Source organism: Cottoperca gobio, chromosome 15, assembly GCF_900634415.1.
Source record: "Cottoperca gobio chromosome 15, fCotGob3.1, whole genome shotgun sequence".
Classification (NCBI taxonomy): domain Eukaryota; kingdom Metazoa; phylum Chordata; class Actinopteri; order Perciformes; family Bovichtidae; genus Cottoperca; species Cottoperca gobio.
The window spans coordinates 17,839,980-17,859,017 of NC_041369.1; the positions used below are offsets into that span (position 1 = coordinate 17,839,980).

At 40.7% G+C, this 19,038-nt stretch overlaps 2 protein-coding genes across 2 annotated transcripts; both read right to left on the minus strand.

Moving 5' to 3' along the window:
* Window positions 1–42: 42 nt before the first annotated feature.
* On the minus strand, window positions 43–14,981 carry p4ha1b (prolyl 4-hydroxylase, alpha polypeptide I b). The gene is made up of 15 exons (XM_029450324.1): window positions 14,617–14,981; window positions 10,251–10,333; window positions 10,024–10,120; window positions 9,700–9,851; window positions 8,872–9,009; window positions 8,434–8,673; window positions 6,778–6,992; window positions 6,505–6,681; window positions 6,023–6,093; window positions 3,322–3,421; window positions 3,127–3,180; window positions 2,965–3,030; window positions 2,048–2,116; window positions 1,594–1,690; window positions 43–1,412 (listed from the first exon to the last, which is right to left on the minus strand). Exons 1-15 carry the CDS (start codon window positions 14,628–14,630, stop codon window positions 1,342–1,344), a joined length of 1,644 nt encoding a protein of 547 aa, XP_029306184.1. The 5' UTR covers window positions 14,631–14,981; the 3' UTR covers window positions 43–1,341.
* A 733-nt stretch (window positions 14,982–15,714) lies between these two features.
* LOC115020368 (probable rhodanese domain-containing dual specificity protein phosphatase) lies at window positions 15,715–17,219 on the minus strand. The gene is made up of 2 exons (XM_029450342.1): window positions 17,125–17,219; window positions 15,715–16,412 (listed from the first exon to the last, which is right to left on the minus strand). The coding sequence occupies exon 2, from the start codon at window positions 16,339–16,341 to the stop codon at window positions 15,934–15,936; it is 408 nt and encodes a 135-aa protein (XP_029306202.1). The 5' UTR covers window positions 16,342–16,412; window positions 17,125–17,219; the 3' UTR covers window positions 15,715–15,933.
* Window positions 17,220–19,038: the final 1,819 nt, after the last annotated feature.

Here is a 19,038-nt window from a genome sequence, read left to right on the forward strand (position 1 = left end):
AAAAATCCCCACCACCCACACAGACAGAAGCAGAACAGTTTATTAACGTGAGATCAGTAAAATAGTCTTTATTGTAGAAAAAAATAACAATTTCAGACTTTTGTTTGAGACAAAAACAACACAAAATTGGCTAAATACATATAAATAAAATGTTTCTTCCTTGGAAAACCCATATATTCTCACACTGAAAAGCACTGGACACCGTTAAAACCTAGCAGAATCATTCACTCTATAAAAAACTGGACATTTAAACCTGTCATGGCACATTGTGGCATATCCATACCACTCTTCTTTCTCCTAATGTTCATGTACAGTTGCTCTAACTAATCATATGACAGCTGATGGTCATTTGGGTCCGTACAAAACACTGGGACGATCAGGATGAACAAATACAAAATCCATGCACCATTGGGATGTACCTAACTGTGTCTGTGTCCAGGTGTTAAGTACAACACATCTAACAATATCCCATAGTGTGACCTTTCAAATGAGTTAAAACAAAACAATGAAACACTAGGCTTTGAGGGAGACCAACAAGGTATGTGATATGTCAAAATGTACTGTACAGATGTAGCCATGCAACTTAAATCAGTTCTGATTAGTTACACAACTTACAAGGGAATAAAGGGTGTCTTTCAACCTAAAACACTACCCTGAATTGTGGTCAGTTTTTTTAATGTGCTGTAATTCGTTGTATTCCTTCCACAGAGGACTTACGCTGGTTTTGAAATTAAAGTTATTGGAAGACCACATGTAAAAAAAAGAGGAGTGTGAAATTCAGAGACACTCCTGTATGCCAATTCAATCCCTCTGAATAATAAGCCAGTATAGGAAAAATATAAAACTGTTTTAAAAGGTGGTGCATTCCCCTCCCCCATTTGCTCTGTTAATGAAATGAAAGGAATGCATCAGACAGGCATCCTAAAAACGTGAACTGTACCTTTAAGGTTCTAAAGGAAGAGGAAGCTGGTCCCTACAGTCACTACCGAGGGATAACCTCAGCCCAAAGCGAGAGTTCACGCAGAGTGCAAAGACAGACACGTGGGAGTGAAAAGGGTGCGAGTGTTTCTCCAAACCATCCAACAATCTTAAGAACATGTTATCTGTCACAGCGTTGCTAATACTGTCCAGGGGCTTGACTTTAACCCAAACAATCTCTGGGCTCAGAGCACAACAGCTGGGGAAAAGGGGGAGTGTTTGTGGAGAGGGAGTGAGCCATTTGGACCCCCATGTAGCCATACGCATCATCTGTGATCTGCAGCGGTGTTCTTCGGTCCTGGGTGGTTCACAAGGAAGGAGGGAGAGGGCCAGGGAGGTGAAGAGGAGGTTTTCCTTATTTCATCAGTTAGTTTCATTTAGGGAACAAGGTCGCCGCCACTCCTGGCCTCGTTCATGGATCCATTTGTTTGATACTAAAGACAGAAAGTAAAAAAAAGCTTACAGTCATAAACTTAAAATCGAGCCCAGAGTCCTGCACAGACTCAAGACTAAGTTACACCCACTGGACTTTTAAAGTTAAAATTCTCTTCAGCAAATACTCCATACCAAGAGATATTTACTCATTAATAGGGAATCAGACAAAGAGGAGCTCACCCCACTTGTTGCCGACCAACACTGGACAAGCAGCATGTCGGGTGCTGTAGTCTCCCTCCCCGCTGGGAAACAGATTGTACCAGAACACTGCAGAGCCCTACACACACACACACACACACACACACAACAGGCAACAGAGGTTAGCGGTGATGCAAACTGTCCAGGAATAGCCTGGAAGTCAGAAAGTCAGCCTCAGTCTCTTAAATTAATTTCCACAGAGTTTTGACAGGTGAAATTATAAATCAGGGCGTAAATACACGTTTGTTAAAGTAATGTTTGAACATGCCGAGTATGTGGACTTGAGAATTGTTCGTCAGATGACAGGAATAAACAAATAGACATTTGCTTAGAGTACATGATCCTGTTTTGTGTGAAGGTTGCCCTATTAGGATATTGTATTGAGAGTGAGTCAGTAATAATGTATTGTAATAAGTGGTGGAACATAAGCATTTACCTTTTGGGGCCAAACTGCTGCACCAACATCTGGGAATACTGTGGCTCCACCTGCTGCTACATCGCTCATCTACAACAGAGAGGCACAGAGTTGCAAATAATTCTGTAGTCCTACTAAGTAGTGGACAGTATTTTGTGGCTCTGTTTAAAGAAAATATAATCAAAATGTATTTTTGTCTCATCATTCCTCCTCCTTCTTCTTATTGCATCAGTACGGCAACTCTTGCCTTAACTCAGATGTTACTTTTGTGCCCACAATCAGAGATGACAGATAGACCTCAATGTATAATACCAGGCTGTCACCCGGAGAAAACCCAAAGAGGAAGAGTTATGGTGAGCTTCATTCACTTATTTCATTGGCAAATATGAGACAGCTCAGTTTAGAAGCAGCTTTTCTAACACCAGGAACTCAATTTTACACCACACCATGTGGGGTCGGAGATGTCATTACACTGCCTGGTTAAGGCCTAATTTAGCTAAACCTAACAAACCTGACAAGATTCAGATACATGTACATACATGTAAATAATGAGTGTGCTTGACTCCTGTGTTGACTGTACTAGGACAGGCACTTAGAGTAGTGTAATAAAAGTCAATGAAACCATTTCTTTTGTAAAACAATAATGGCAAACCTATTCCAACCTGTTCCAACACAACAAGCTTCATGTTTTCTATCATGAGTGAACTATTTAAACTTGTGACAGCGTGTTTTAATGGGCACACCATCACTTCATTATGTCCTTTTATGCACATAGTTCATCGTGAGGTATTCAGTGTCTTGACATTAGGATCTCGACTAGAATTTAAAATAACGCTCCGCATTTCTGAAACTACTTTAAGATGGTTCTGCCGGAGTGTAAGTTTAATGTAAAGTTTAAAACATTGGTCTTTAGGTGTACTTGGGAAGAGTTTACTCACATAGAAGAGCCATGTTGCTATGCGGTTCCCAGTGCCCAGCTCTTTAAAGGCATCTGGCTCATCTTTCTGTGGAGAGAGTCATCATCAGGTTTAATGTCCTGCCATATTACCACCACTGTACATTTATAGAAATTCACTTGTGTGAATCACAGAGGGTCTTACCCTTCCAAAGTCAAAGTGAGGTTCGTATTGTCCTCCGACGCCATAATTTGCAACCTGCAGAGATTAAGAAAATCTGTTTAAAGTCTCATAACTATATAATTTCCAATAGATTAACACACAAACAGACGGGCAGGAGGATTGTTAGAAATTATATTATATATTAATGATTCAGTAACCAATGAACCAACTCTTTACCTGCAGCTCTTCTGCAGTGTCCATTTCCAGGCCTGTGAGATCTTCAATTCTCTGGTTGATCACGTCAATCATTGGATCTTCATAGCCAGTGAGCCACGCACTGGAGGGAAAGCAGAACAGTTGAGAAAGGAGACGGACGTGCTATACAGTCAGTGAGGCACATATTTGTCCACTAGATGGTAGTAAAGATTTCTTCTGAAATAGGCGACTGAGTCATGCTGAGCGTGAAGTGCGTGAAGTGAAGTCGGGCGTTACGATCAGATGACAGAAAAGGGAAGTGGAGGTTTGAAGAAAATGAAAAATACAAAACCGGTCCGAGATTGAGAATCTCCAATCAGCTCAGGGTACAGGATTCTTCTGATTTCAAACTACGCGAGCGCTTGGGAATGTGTCTGCTTGAGAACTAGGGCAAAATACTTTCATGGACTTCACTATCCTGACACTACCGGCCTTTCATACTCACTCTCACACACCAAGTGAAATAGGCTCTTCACCGAGCATGGCGATGAACTCCTTCTTGTGAAATATTAAACTATGACACAACTGCAGTTCTGCAGACCACATCATAAAATTCAAATCTGGCATTTATTCTGACTAATGCATTAAAAAGCCACAGTGTGCATATAAAAATAGACTGTCAAACCACACATAATAATGATAGAAATGAAGATACAACTTATATGAAGTTGCCAATGACAGAATTCCAACATCTGCGCTCAACAGTCTCACAAAGTCCATGACAAGAACGAGTGTGTCAGAGAATGTCTGCAGATCTACTTTGAGATATGTGTGTGTGTGTGTGTGTGTGTGTGTGTTTGACAAATGCAGTGAGATGAGTCAGCTTTTGTTATTAAGAGTTTGTGTTGATAATAAGTCTGAATAAGTTTGAACTGGACCAAATGTGAGCCAACTCATTTTTTTATGCGTCTTGCGCAAGTTCAGTGTGCGGTCAAACTCTCTGTGTTCATCCGACCTCGTCTTTCTGTTCCCTCCATCACTTGATTTTCACTGAATTTGTAAATACTGACTTTATTTGAAGGGTTGCCATTGCACTCTGACCAACTGGGGAGTTATCCTGGGTGCATGTATCCATGTAATGAAGAGAAGGTGGTCCTCAGAAACTTACTGAAGTACACGTACACGTGCAAAACCATCAAAAGGAGCACCACACCCTTGCACCCATGTGCACGTGCACCCAAACTTTAATTGTCAAGAACTGTAAAACCAAAGAAACTTTGTTTTTCTTTGGTGATCTGCTAAGCCTGCTCTTTTTTAAGGGTGTAACTAAAGTTAAACTTACAACAGGCAATGTATCTATTGAAGTGGAACAGTCATTTATATGAACACACACTGTAGGAGGACACTTTCCTAACATCAATAAAGACATGAGAATAACCACGTTGGCGGCATACATCTGTGTTGTTAAGCATGTGCATCCAGACTCAGGCCTTGGAAGTTTATTAATCTCTCTTGCTCGTGTGTTAGTTAAGGAAGCATAGTAGAACCGCAGCAGCTGTATTGAAGTCATATAACAACGCGTTACAGATTCATTCCTGGAAAGTGCAATGGGGAATAGAGACTCAGTGCTTAGGATTTCAAATAACTTGGGAGCTGCGGGAAAGAAAAACACACTGTCACAACTGTGCAGTTCCATGAAAATCGGATCACTGGGTAAACGGAAAGAACAGAGAGAATGATTTTTTTTTTTGTTTCTGTTTAAACTCAAGTTAGTGTTCTGGTTAATCTCTTTAAGTCTGCACTTAAACCAAAACTTCCTCTAGCGTTAGTTTTGCAGGTGTAGCTCCACATTTTCAGTTTTTCCGTGGTGTTAACTGGGTGCAGTGCTCAATAATTGTTTCAGCCAGGGCACATCGATAAAGATAAAGGGAAGAATGGAGGAGGAGGAGGTGTTGTTGTGGCCCTCTTAGTAACCTGTGACCCCTTACCTCTTGGAGACTCTGTACAGGGCCGTGGTAAGTTTCCCGGTTAGGGGGTCATGCACCGTGGCTCGCCTTAACTACAGTAGTTCCCGCAGCACAAGGACACGGAGGTTGAAGAAAAGCAGATCAATGAAGGAAGGAAAAAAGGATGATGGAATGTGATACACACAAAGAAAGTAAGAGGAGGAAAGAGGGAGAGAAGAGAAAGGCAGATCTGGTCACCAGTCAATGTTATTCTTAAGAAGAGCCGAGAGTGTACCATGAGGCTAAAAACCAAATTTACCAGCAGGTAATCAATGAGTGCCTCCGATACACCTCCTGGCTCATGAAAAGCAACTATGTTAATATCAACTAGCAGAAAAGGTAACACATTTTTCCCCTTTCTGTAGCAGACTCAACAGCTTAATTTTTTCAAAATAAATAAATATCCATTGGTTTCTAATAAATAATAATGTATTCTTTTAATGTTTCTTTTTCTTCCTGTATCACTGGTGAAAGCACCATGAGATAATATATATGAAAGGAAAGGAATAGTCTACAAATGTTTCCATATGCTGTAAAGCTTTGATCATTTTCAGCTGGATGCTTTGATTCAGCTCAAGAGCCTTTCAGCTTTGGAAGGGTGGAGAAATGGAGTGATGCGGACGGACGGTGCAGAGGAGAAATAGGTTATTGAAGGAAAAAGGAGGGAAAATCTCACTTTCTCCCTCTCAGCTCTCTCCTAAATCCTGTGCTCTTGACAACTCCTAGCTAAGCCTTACCTTTTGCTGATCCTGTAAGGCGCTGTCTCCAGCACTCCTGTGATGGGGTTGGAGATGGTGGCTCTGCGTAGCTGTGAAGCCAGGGACATGATTTACCCACACAGGCACACACATCTTTGCTTGCCTAACTAGCAGAATCACATCAACCAGCTATGACATGCCACGCCTCAACACAAAATGATCAACCTTTTTATATATATCGTTTAATATAAATCTAAACTTCGATCCTCTCAATGTTGTGTCAATTTTCCGTTTTATTAAAAATGGTAACGAATATCGATATTTTTCAAGGTATTGTATCGAAGTTAGAAATTCCAGTATCGTGACAACACTACACTAAACCACATAACAGAAACTGAAAAAGTGTAATGAATGATCCTACTAGATCACAGCTAACTTTTAAGTGACCAATATAGCTTATAGCATATACACATGCAACCTATGGCATTATGGGGGACCAGAAACTACAGAAAATCGCTTACTCGTGGCTTCGCCAGTTGCTTGACCCTCTCCATTTCTTTGTCAGAGATAATGTCAAGGTAGCGGACAATGTAGGGGCGGTCCCACTCATCTTGTTGTTTGACAGGTGCCAGCACATACATGGGGTTGCGATTGTTGTCAAAGTAACGACAGAACAGCCGGCTCTGCCTGCGAGGGGTCTGATTGAGAGAAAAAGAAAGCAGGTAGCAAAGGACTTGAAAATGTATTCATTCAATCTGAAATTGTGCTTTTCTGCATCTTTTTGTCTTGCTCACCATTCTGATGCCCTCCCCACGACAAAGCATCTCGTACTTCTTCCTCTCTGGGATCAGATGATTGGAGACCTTTTTGGCCTTCTCCTTCTTTTCAGTCGTTTCTCTTTTCCCTCGCTCCTCTCCTTTCTCACCTGCGTCCTCGTCAGCCTTTCTCTGCTTCTCCAACTGGAATTCAAAGTACTTCAGGTTGCCCTTGGCGCGCTGATGCTCTGGGTCTAAAAATGAGAGAGCAACAGAAATAATAGTGGTGATTACGAATAGTGAGGAATGTCTCCTGAGAATGTCACACCCCCTGCAATCAAAATAACTGAGTTTCCAACATGACATAATGATAGGCTATTTATTCAGTCTGACCTTATCCAGTTGGTCAGAAACAAGATGCACAAACAGGACAAGATAATTCAGGGGCTCATCTGAGAATCCCAACACGGTGAATAATAGCAACAATGTAATTCACCAATACACTTTAGTCTTCTTCTTAGACAGACAGACAGACCTTTGCCTGGAGTTTGTCATTGTTCTCCTGGAGGTCTGCATTCTTCACAAATTCGACTTCAACTATTTCCTTCTTTCTTTCCAATAACACCAAGTGAAGATAGACATAGGTCCACTGTTTACTTTTCTGTCTCTAACTGTACATAATTATTAAAGCTGACATGGTTATGCTTTAAAAAACAAAACAAGATTTGGATTGATATAGGTGAAAATAACCACTCCCCAACTGTATAGTGTATATGCTTATGGTGGAATAATTGTTAGAAAGGGGAAACATATAATTATATGTAATAAACATATTAGGCCCGGTGAAGATGAAGTCAGACACCCTCTGATCCAGGATGTAGAGGCTGAGCCCACAATACACAATATAACAACCTGCTAGGAGACTCAGCTGGCTAGTAGGGGACCATGTTCCTCACTTCAGAAGAGCTGTGGTCATAGATGTATAATCTATCAAAACGTGTATGAATAATGACATGTTGTAAAGAAAATAAATAAATAAAACACACAAAGTCCTCTTTGATTACAGTTAAGTTAATAAGTTAATACAATAAGTTAAAGTAGACAAATGGCACAAAGGTTTCTACAAACATCAATAATAAGTCCTTTCTAAGAAGAAGTTTGTGTTTTCACATTTCTGAATGGATCTGCACAGAAGACTGTTTTGTTTATCAAACAACCAAAATCAAATCAGTATCTGACTGAAGGTTGTAAAAACAGCAAATTGTTTCCAGACAAACCTTCACACACTCGTAGTAATGTTTTGGCTTGGACTGATTACAGTACGTCTGTGTGGTCTGGAAATGTTCTCTGGTTCCCCTCTGTTTAGTATGTCATGCAGTTCAAACCAAAGTTAATGTCTCATTTGCTACCAATTTACTTACTGACTGAATGCTAACAATTTAGAGAATCAGTTCTAATGTGATTTTCTAAAGTTAAGGCTATTTCCGCATGTTCACAGTTTTATCTAAAACTAAATAAAGTCTGTGCAAGTCTGTGACAAAAACTGAAAAGAAAGGGGCATCAACATTCTGCTATTTATGTGACATTATTTACCTTAAATCCAAAGTGACACTTTTGCTTCACTCTGAAAAAAAACATGGCTCCCAGTAAACATTTTAAAAATGGAAAAATACTTTATAGTGTGAAGGGACTCACCCAGTTTAAGCAGCTGCTTGGTGAAATCCAGGGCTCGCTGTATCTCCCCCTGCTGATAGATGGAGTAGCTGAGGTAGTCGAGCAATGTCACCTTATCCAACGTTGACTCCTCTCCCTGATCAAGCTGTCTCAGGGCCTGGGCCATCCACAGCTCTGTGTGGTAGTAATCGACATCAGAGTAGGCGATTTTCCCCAGCTCATAACAGTCCTCCACTGTCATAAGGCTCTTGTGTTTCACTCCTAGTGTGCAGAGGATACAGAGGAACGTCAAGGGGAACATTGACATAAAAGAACACTGAACCACCTCCTTTATAAAACGCAAATTGTAAACTTGTTTGTTGAATGTGATTTTCATTGCACTTAGTCTGTTTATGTCTGTTTATTTTAATGTAGATGTGTGCCAGGTAGATGTGGTATGCACAGATTTAAGGCCCTTACCAGGTAGGTCTCCTGTAGAGATGGTGTTGGCATCTAGTCTGTAAGTGTCTTGTAACCGGAGGAGAGCTTTAGCTGCCCCGGTCTGGTCCTCATCTGTGGGGAAGTGCTGTCTCTGGATGGTCAGGTTGGAAATAAATCCTGAGAGAGACGGACAGGAGAAAGACACATTAAGATGATTATTTATAAGATACATAACAATCAGTCTAGTGGACAATAAATACTTTCTCCTAATGATCACTTGGACTACTTGGAGTGACTTAGATCTTTAGAGAATTATCGTTTTATTAAGCAGGGCTTGTGGCAAAAATGAAAGATTAATTCTCTTCTACCTCAATACCTCATGTTAAGTGACTTAGCACTTGATTTCTACTACAATATATTAAGTAATAATGAGCAATCGCAGGATATTTACAGAAAGCCCTGGACCAGTGTGTTTGTTATTATCTATGTTGATTTTGAAAGAACGAGATCACGGGTACAAGCGGCCGAAATGGGTTTTCTGAGACGGGTGGCTGGCGTCTCCCTTAGAGATAGGGGTGAGAAGCTCAGCCATCCGTGAGAGACTCGGAGTAGAGGCGCTGCTCCTTTGCGTTGAAAGGAGCCAGTTGAGGTGGTTCATCTAGTAAGGATGCCACCTGGGAACGCCTCGGGATCCCCCAGTCGGAGCTGGCGGATGTGGCCCGGAGAAGGGAAGTTTGGGGTTCCTTACTGGAGCTGCTGCCCCCGCGACCCGACCCCGGATAAACGGTAGACGATGGATGGATATCTCGATTTTCTAAACCTTTGGCACTTGAGTTATTATTTGAACCATGTCTGCTTTATCCATACCGTCAGTGGTGTCACTGAGTACAAGGCTCTCCAGGTCCCCCCACTCTGTGTTCAGCCTCTTCATCAGTTTGAAGGCATTGACAGGGTGCCCCAGGAAGCCCTCGGGGTCCTGAATGGCTTTGGCTGACAGCGAATCCAACTTATCAGCCCACCTATTACAAGGATGGTAATACAGAATTAGATACATTGGAAACACTTGAATCCACAAGCAATAATACATTATTAATCAGAAATACTAAGAATGTTGTGTCCGTTGTATGATATTGTATGCTTGTGTACATGTATGCATATCTCCATGTGTGTAATTTGTGTCCACAAACTCACTGTTTGATCTGCTCCAGCTTGTTCTCCTCTGCTTTGATGTAGTCCTTTAGAGAGGTGACGAGGTCTTTTTCTGTGTATAACAGATCTGTCATATGGCCTGAGGGATACAAATCATTACTGCAATGATACATAACAAAGTGCATCACTCATCTTATCGCATCGTGACAGGATCCTACAATGTCATGACATATTTTGCTTCCATGTGTGGCATTGCTTGATGGATTTACCTATGGAGGTGTAGAAGTCATTGTAGGCTGAGAGCGACTGCAGACTGTTTAGCACCAATAAATACCAACATGGCAGCTCCATCCTGAAGGAGGGAGAGAATGAGAAAAATGAAATCATGCATATTAAGAAAAATAATGTCATCAAGGTTAATGACAGAATGGACTGTGTTAGATACTGCAGAGGTTCCCACACGTTTTCCCACTTGGGATGTCAGAAATGTAGTAGTCAATATCAACACCAGTGAAATGTCACTATTGTACAAACCCAAGTCGAGCCCACGGTACAAAAAACAATACTTGCTTTGATAAACAAAGAATCTTGGCATTAGTAGTTTTACTTATGTATTTTAAGCTGCTTAGAGCTAGAAAGGAAGTTAATAATTCCCTCTCTAGTATCCATTTTATATTGTATTTATTTAGGTTTCTCACCAGAAACTACATTTTACATTCGAACAGATCAAGTATAATATAATTATAATAACAATATAGTTTGCCTTCGCCCAATTCTGATTTTTACTGATCAGAACTTGAAAGCATCATAATGTACCTCAATGGAAACTCTGTTAACGTTACCCTTAACCTATTATTTAGCCAAGCAGGACTGTGCTGCCCACCGGCTGCTATACAACTAACATTAACAAGCTCACCTGTCGGTTTCGAAACAAATGTGTTGTTCACAATGTATCTGCTAACCATTGTTACATGCATACAAAAATCCCTTTCCTCCCGAAGGAGTCTCTGTTCCGTTAGGCCTTTTAGTAAAACTCTTTCAAACCACAAGCCCAGAGCTCTCGTACAATCAGTAGTATGTGTTTCCCTGGTAAACACTGCCTCCCTAAAGCGATCTCTCCATCACTGCTGACAAACCGTGGTGACTCCTGTCAAGGCTTTTCTAGACAGACGATTGAATAATGCAGGCTGTCACACTCTAACATCCCAAACACCTCTAAAATGGGACAGAAGTTTGTGTCATTTATTGTCTGGATTACTTGAGCTTATTTCCAGTGAACCACATAAAACATTCTTGACCTTACAACTCATCCAGAATACTTCTTCCTCCGTTGTCCTAAAACTCCCTGATTTATCATAGTGTTGCCTTTACTCCCTCCAGTGCTGCTCCAGACTTCAACTTTTTTTTTTCCTTCAATAGAAAATAGTTCCCAATGAAAACCGATGAAAGGCGAAGTCTGTGGATTGTCCAGAGTAACTGGGGTGTTATTTCTGGAAAGGTTTTGCTGTTGAGCGAAGCAGAGGTTACAGCAGTAGTCTAATCTCAAATCCTGGGGGGGAAAACTATGTGCATGGTTAAGTATTACTAGGGGGTAAGTGGGAAAATATTTTAATTTTTTGTGATTTGAGTGAACTGCCACACAAAGTCAAATATAAGTCTGTGGTTGCTGTCAATGTGTCCGGTTTGGTTTTGGAGATGACATAACTACTACAGGGCTTCTGGCACTGATCTTTCTGCCCATGCAGACAGAAATCAGAAGAGAACGCTGACAGTATAAATGTGCAGGCAGGTGTCAATGTCTGTCTACAAACTGCATATTAATTAAGAGTATGCAAATGTTAATATGATGCAGTATGACCAAACAATTATCGGTTAAATATCAAGAAAATAGTCATTAGTTTGCAGCCCTACCTTGGTTATGTTTTTCCCAGATCTACAAGTGAGCTGCTAATGTTCATAAATACTTTGGTAGAGAAAAATGACTCCAGGCCAATAACAGAAGTTTAATTTCTTCATACTAGCTGAATATGGCATTATTCTTTTTTAAATAATGGATAAATGCAAGAGGTGCCAGGTACAACAATAACAATACCACTGTAAATACCCACTACAAACACTCACATGCACACACAAGAACCCATGCAAACATTCACATGCACATTCATGCTTGCAACTCACACACATATACACATACTGTGCACCTAGTGGCAAAGTAAAGGTCATGCATGAAATGTGCAGATTCTATGCAGATTTCTAAAGCCTTTAGCTGGAAGCAGAGAGCAGGCTCAGGCAGGTTCTGACTTTGCCACGCAAGCCTTCCTTGAAAATAAAAGAATGACTTCATATGACATTTCAATTAAAGTCAGCAGCAGGCAGCAGAGAGGAAGGAAAGAGCTCTCGGTATTCTATTAAAGCACAATTAAATTACATTAAATTAAAGTATATTTAAGTAGAAACTTCAAGGTAAGATGAAAATAACCATTATCCCTAACTGCTACTACTGTATTTCAAGAATATGTGCTGCCACACAGTCCAAAACACCATAAACGTTCCTCTGCCAGGATAAAAACTCAAAAGAATATAATTATTGTAATGACAGCTCATGTGTCTCTCTTGTTATAACAGTGTAGAAGTGTAATGTCAAGATTAAAGCTGTAAGCATGACAGTTATAATTTGCATTCATGTGTCATGCCACACTTGAAAGTGAGTAGTAGTGAAAGTGTTTGTATGCATACATGCGTGTACGTGAAATGTGAAGACTACAAAACATTCCTGATGACCATTTAACATTTAACCTACCAGACACTTGCGAGGACGTTTGTTCAAACTGGTTATAGAAACATTTAGCATAAAACTTGCTTGAAAGTTTTTGTTTTCTGACCTCTCAAAGTATGTGTAAATTGGGCAGCATTCTGTTCAGACATGTTCATTAGGAGACTCTTTTTTTTTCAAAGCCTTGTGTTAATTTTGGGGAAGGTGAATATATCCCAGTGCTCTCAGTTGTAAGGAAGAATCCACCCTCAGAAAACACTGACAAATAATGTGCTTCATTGCATTTCTGGAATTTACAATTTACTGATTTACTGTCTTTTGCTTTTTCCTACTTTGCCTAAAATTACTTTCAACAAACCCTGGATACAAGGACTGAACCAGACAGAGAAGAAGCAAATACAATATAAATAACTATTAAGGCTGCTGTTGTTGCATAAAGTGGTATGTTTTACCTCTGCTGCAATTGATTTCTTCCTGTACGATTATTTGTTTTAAAAAGCTGTGCAAGATGACGAATGCCTGAAGAAGCCTTGCTCTTTGATTTTAAAGAAATGACACAGAAACAAAAGAAGCTATTGTTGTATAAATGAACTGTAATGTAATTGTCAAGGCATAAACATTTATCAACAGTATACACAGAAAATGAAGCCTCCAAGTGGGTAAAAATCAGGCAGGGAATCAATAATAAAATAGCCATTATCATTTCCATAAGATTTAGTCTATCATGAAAATATTAGTATTCTATTTTCTTTACAAAATTATCATATTATAAATCACAAAAAAAGTGAAAATCCCTATAGGGCTAACAAACAGAGTACAATTTACACATTTAAATATTACAGGATTTTATGGTGAAATATGAATTATCCAATGCATTGTGTCATCCTCACTGAAGACACTACAGTGTTGAACAAATATAAAACTACTCCTCTCGGTCTGCATTGTATTTTAAAAAAGCTTTTTTCGCAGAGAAATTGCTTCTCAAATATCTTCTCCAAAGTTTGACTGGGAGTGAAGCTGTGGAGTCAGATAACACAGGACGTGGATGGAAGAGGACTGCCACGTCTTCGCCCCTCCCCGCCGGGGAAACTCATGCGAGTACTGAACACTACCCAATGGAGTCCAACTGAATTCACCAGGAATAACCCCCAAATAACCCCTGCAAACTCACTGACAGCAGGGGGTCTTTTAATGTCTAGAAGGTAGCTGAGGCCGTTTGTTTACTCCATAATTAAGCTAATTAACGTTAGCTTCACCAACAAGAATGTAACGTAAAAAACAAAGTTTCCAGTAGTTCGCTTTTATCCCTAAATAGCCAAATACCTTGGGCTCACTCAAGTGTGTAATATGGCAGCCCATGATACTCTTAATGTACAGCATGTCTTAACTAATTAAATCCGTGTATATTTGTATATGTGTGGAAGTATTTCACAGAGAGCCGAGTAAAGGCAGCAGCATCCCACGCTGCATTGCACTGGAATGCCAAAACATTGACGGAAGTTAAATAGGCAAAATTAAGGCTCGGTTTACTTTTGTCGTTGTTTTCGACTTAAGCTACTTTAACTGAATTGTGCTTATATGACAACCCTTTAAACCAGGTCAGTCCTCTAATATCCTTTACGGCTGTCGAGAACCATCACAAATATCAAAGTTTCATCCAGGTTAGCTAGTTTCCAGCTAGCTTGGCAAGCTAACATTAACCTAACTTTAACGTTAATGGAATGCTTAACGGTCGCAACTGAAACAAACTGACAATACGGTGAAAACTGACACTTCATAACTGTCGGGAGACATGAGAAATAATGTCGCCTGGAAAATGTTTAGCTTTTACTATCTTTTCTGATTCAGGAGTCAATATTTACCTAAACGAGAGCATCCTGTAGCAGAAATGTATGTCTCCCACCGGTGGTTTGGTCCTTGAAGTCTCAAACTCCAACCGGACTCGTTGCAGTTACCGGGAAGAAGATGGAACACTGTCCGTCCTATCTGTGATGTTTCGGTGCACTGTTGGCCATCTGCTGGTGGTAAGGACTGGATTCCTAAAAGTCTGAATGCTACGTGCAGATTCTCACATGCATAAAGTCTCCTGCTACTAGACTTTGGGGGCAGGCGTTTGTGCATTTCTAGGGGAGGTGTCTTAGACCGTGGTGAAACAGTCATGGATGAGAATTTGGGGGTTTTAATGTAAAAAGAAAAATGTGTGTGCACTAGTCATGAAGTGTCGCCCTTCTTCAATGTGTTGAAATAGTGCTGCAAAACTCAGGTGTGCCTTCTCTCTTTTTTTTTACTCTGGCCCATGCTTTAATGTGCACCAATTGAAACTGTGCCATATATTTTCATTGACATAAAGCTTAGACTTATGCATGTGTCCTCTAGGTTCAAACTGATGCTTTGTTTAACTTTGCAATCCTTAACTTTGCCAAACTTATTTTTTCACTATTTTCACCTGCACTCTCCCCCTTTCTCCCACATTCCAGAAAAATTCCTTCCTCCCTACCAAAAAGTGTGACTGGAGGGAGGGAATTCCTGCTGCCTGATGCTGAATTCAACAGGGGGTGTGTGTGTGTGTGAGAGAGAGTGAGAGAGAGGAGAGAGAGAGAGAGAGAGAGAGAGAGAGAGAGAGAGAGAGAGAGAGAGAGTTAGGCAAACACACTGTTAAAAATCTCAACATGCTAAATCTCAATGGCATTCCCAATGTGATCCCTATGTTTCCAGGGTTCTTGATATAATCTAACATTGCGATTCCAGAGGCCATTGAATCTCTCCAGCTGTGCTTATAATGAGCTATCTGTCCTTCCACCACGTAATCCCAAACAAAATGTTGGACTTCGAGGATTAATCTCTGTCATTGGAAGAGCCACACATAACTCAGAATATCATCACTAGATGGATTAGAATTGAAGAAACCTTTCTAATGTAAAATGCTATAAATACATTTTTATTAATGTATACGTTCTATCAACTATCATCAAGCAAAAGGTCATAACAGGAAATATATTATACTGAGTCATACATAGGTCATACAATGAAACCTCTGTATGATTATTGTGGTATTTGAGGCATAGCATAAGAAACATGGTGTGGTGAAGCAAGATTAATGTCACACTTGTGGGGGAAATACTCCTATCCAGGCTTCGGGAGTCTCTTGCAGTTGACAATCCACCTCTATTTGTTCAGTCTCAGTTTACTGGAAACTTTCTCTCAATGTGAACTGTAGGTGTGTCCTCCTTTCCATTCTTATTCTTACTCCAGTCATCGAACCTGGATGCCAGTGGCTGTGCCTTCACCAGGTCTTGCTGGGCATCATCGCTCAGACACAGCCTCAGGTAGCACAGCGTGTTGGGGAAAGCATCAGGGCAGTTGGAAGTGGCATTGACTACATGATGCGTAATGTGTATATGCTTGATGATGCGGTAGTCAGAGGCCTGGGAGGCAGAGCCCCGGTAGAGAGCTTCTTCCAGGATCTCTGAGGGGTAGATGGTGAGGGTGTGCCGCTCATGTTCCAGCAAGACCATACGTTGTGTGCAGAAGAAAGGGTAGAAGGTATAGAAGGATGAGAATCCCCCCAGCAGGATCACATTGTCCATTCCCAAACCACTGAGTTGGAAGAAACAGTGCTGGAGGTCGGGGGAGTCCGTCCTGGCCTTCACACTGCCCACTGAAATAGGCAGAGACATAAAGAAACAACAAAACACAAACAGCGAGAAGAAATCCATACAGAGAGCCAGGTAGATGTGGTGATGGTCTAGTGGTACTGCTTCCAAATGCAATTAATTTATCTAACTCTTTTGTCCAAAGCGACTTACAATAAGTGCAAACAATCATGAGGATACAACTCCGAACAGCAGGAATCTTGCAAGTACAGTTGAGGCTGATGGGAATGTGATTATTTTACAGGTATTTGGTGATTAAACTAAATATGGTGACGTGATGATGGTGCTATAAGAAAAAAACAAGGATCACCAAGTTATTGCGATTATTGTCAAGACAATCGTCGTCAAGACAATTCAGTAAAGGCCTAAAATGTCAATCTCTGAATGTGGTTTGCTGACGTGGGCTGCGTCCCTCCTCTGCATGCAGAAGTATAATAGAATACTTCTGCAGTTCGATACAGCTGATAAGACAGCCCAGCACAGGGTGGATCACCGTCACAGCGGCCCACGCTGTCACCACATGGCTGTCCTCGTACCTGACACGCACATTAATATATAATCTACACATACATATAGATTATGTATCATACCTGCAACAGCAACTCTACACAATGTTCAATCTATAGTGGAATAGATTTCTTAAAGCATTAGGCAGGCGATGTCCTATAATTCTTTATTGTGTCTATTCATACATTCAGTATATTATACAGCACTCACCTCTCTGTGCTGCGACAGTCTAAGATGAGAAGTAAGGATCATACATGGCGGGCTGGCCTTCCTCTGCACTCAGCAGGTTGAACACTTGGGTGACGTAGCCTCTTTCTTCACAAGCTGTTACTGGAAGAGCAGGAACCAGCACCTCCTCTGGCTCACACACTACTTTGCAGGCAGAATAAATACAAAACGTGTAGTTGTGTGTGCATACAGTTTTGTGTGTAAAGACAGAGCATTAGATGTAAAAGTATATATTCTGAATAGGTATGATGGAGGAGTGTTCACTGTCAGTACCGTTGACCTCTCTGTCACAGATGCTGCTCATTGTTTGCTATGTGGTGACAGGCTCTCTGGAGGCTGCTCTACAACTTCTATTACTCACTCAATAACACAAAACAGTGACACAAAACAAACTCAGTGACACAAAACAAATTTACAGTGCAGCATCGACCTATCAAGAGCTAACTGATGCACTGTACATTGAGCTCAGAACAGTGGCTGAGTGGCTAAGTAAGAACAAATTAGTGCAGAATATTTCTAAATCAAAATGTTGGGTGTCTGGACCTGTACAGATGCTGGTCAGTAATCCTCAACTAAGCTTATCACTTGGTGTGAAGAGTTCAAAAGACTAAGCCACATGGCGTTGTGCTGGATGCTAAACGCCCCGCTTCAGCCTTAATGTAACTGGCAGTCTTGGAAACACAGTAACGGTTAAGTGCTGTAGAGGGCCACATGGTAGCTGGCTGTGACAGGTGATGGAGGGGAGACCTGATGGGAGACCTTACTTCACCCACATTAACTCCATAATAATTGCAGTGTACATGATCATTTGGTCAGGGCAAGTTTCTCTTAAAACCATAATGATTATGGAAGTATTTAGACAACAGGGAGAATGTTGGAATAAGGGAGGACACGTAACAGCTCACATACCAGGGTACTATTTATTATTAGACAAAACTGTAATGTCTACATGAATAATAAAGAAACCTTGGCGAGAGCAAGTGTAATTTTGAGGTTGCCACATGAAAACATTGAATAGACAAATCATATTCATAGATTTACTTTTTCTTCTCAGCCACCTGTTAGGGTCAGGGCAGAAGGAGTAAAGCAAACAAAAATAAATCCACAACCAGTTTATGTAACAAGTGAAGGCGTCCTTCACATCCAGGATAATAACTAACAAGTGTCTCAGAAACATGATAAATAATGTTCAACGACTTCTTCTTCTTCATATATTATAATACCCAGATGTTCCACACTGCAGCCATATCAAACTGTCTTATTTAGGAAAATAATCTCATTAATTTATTCTAAAATACCCGTTTTTGTGATACTGATAAGGTTATGTGTCTACCAACATCAAAACAGAGTATCACTGCCCCCTCCTGAGAGAGCTTAATAACCTGATTGTGAAAGGTCAGTGAAGAATATATACTCTACACACATATCGCTCATAACAGTGTGCACACATCATACATATCAGTTTGCTTACATTTAATATGATGAGTCACATGTTATTGTTAATGAGTTTAAAAAAATGTTTATCCAGCCCTAAATGGCACACTGAGCCTTTACATAAAGCATTTACAGGCTGGTTGCTATAGTATTCTGGATCAATCAGAGGCCCCACACTGCTCCAGGGTGCACCTCCACCATTAAGAGTCTGTTTACTTAAGCAGACCCTCCCTCATGCAGCCATGTGGCTCATAGGCTCCATAATGGTCTGTGCAGCTTCATGGAGCCACACAGAGTAGGGAAAGGGAACATAAAGCTGGGGGGGGGGGGGGGGAGTATCAGGAATGTCACAAACAGATGTTAACACTGGAAAAAAAACCAGAGCCTGGGTTTTACTCTCTCATCAGCAGAACGTATATCAATACATTTAAACATCTATTATGAATTGTAGGTCCATAATGC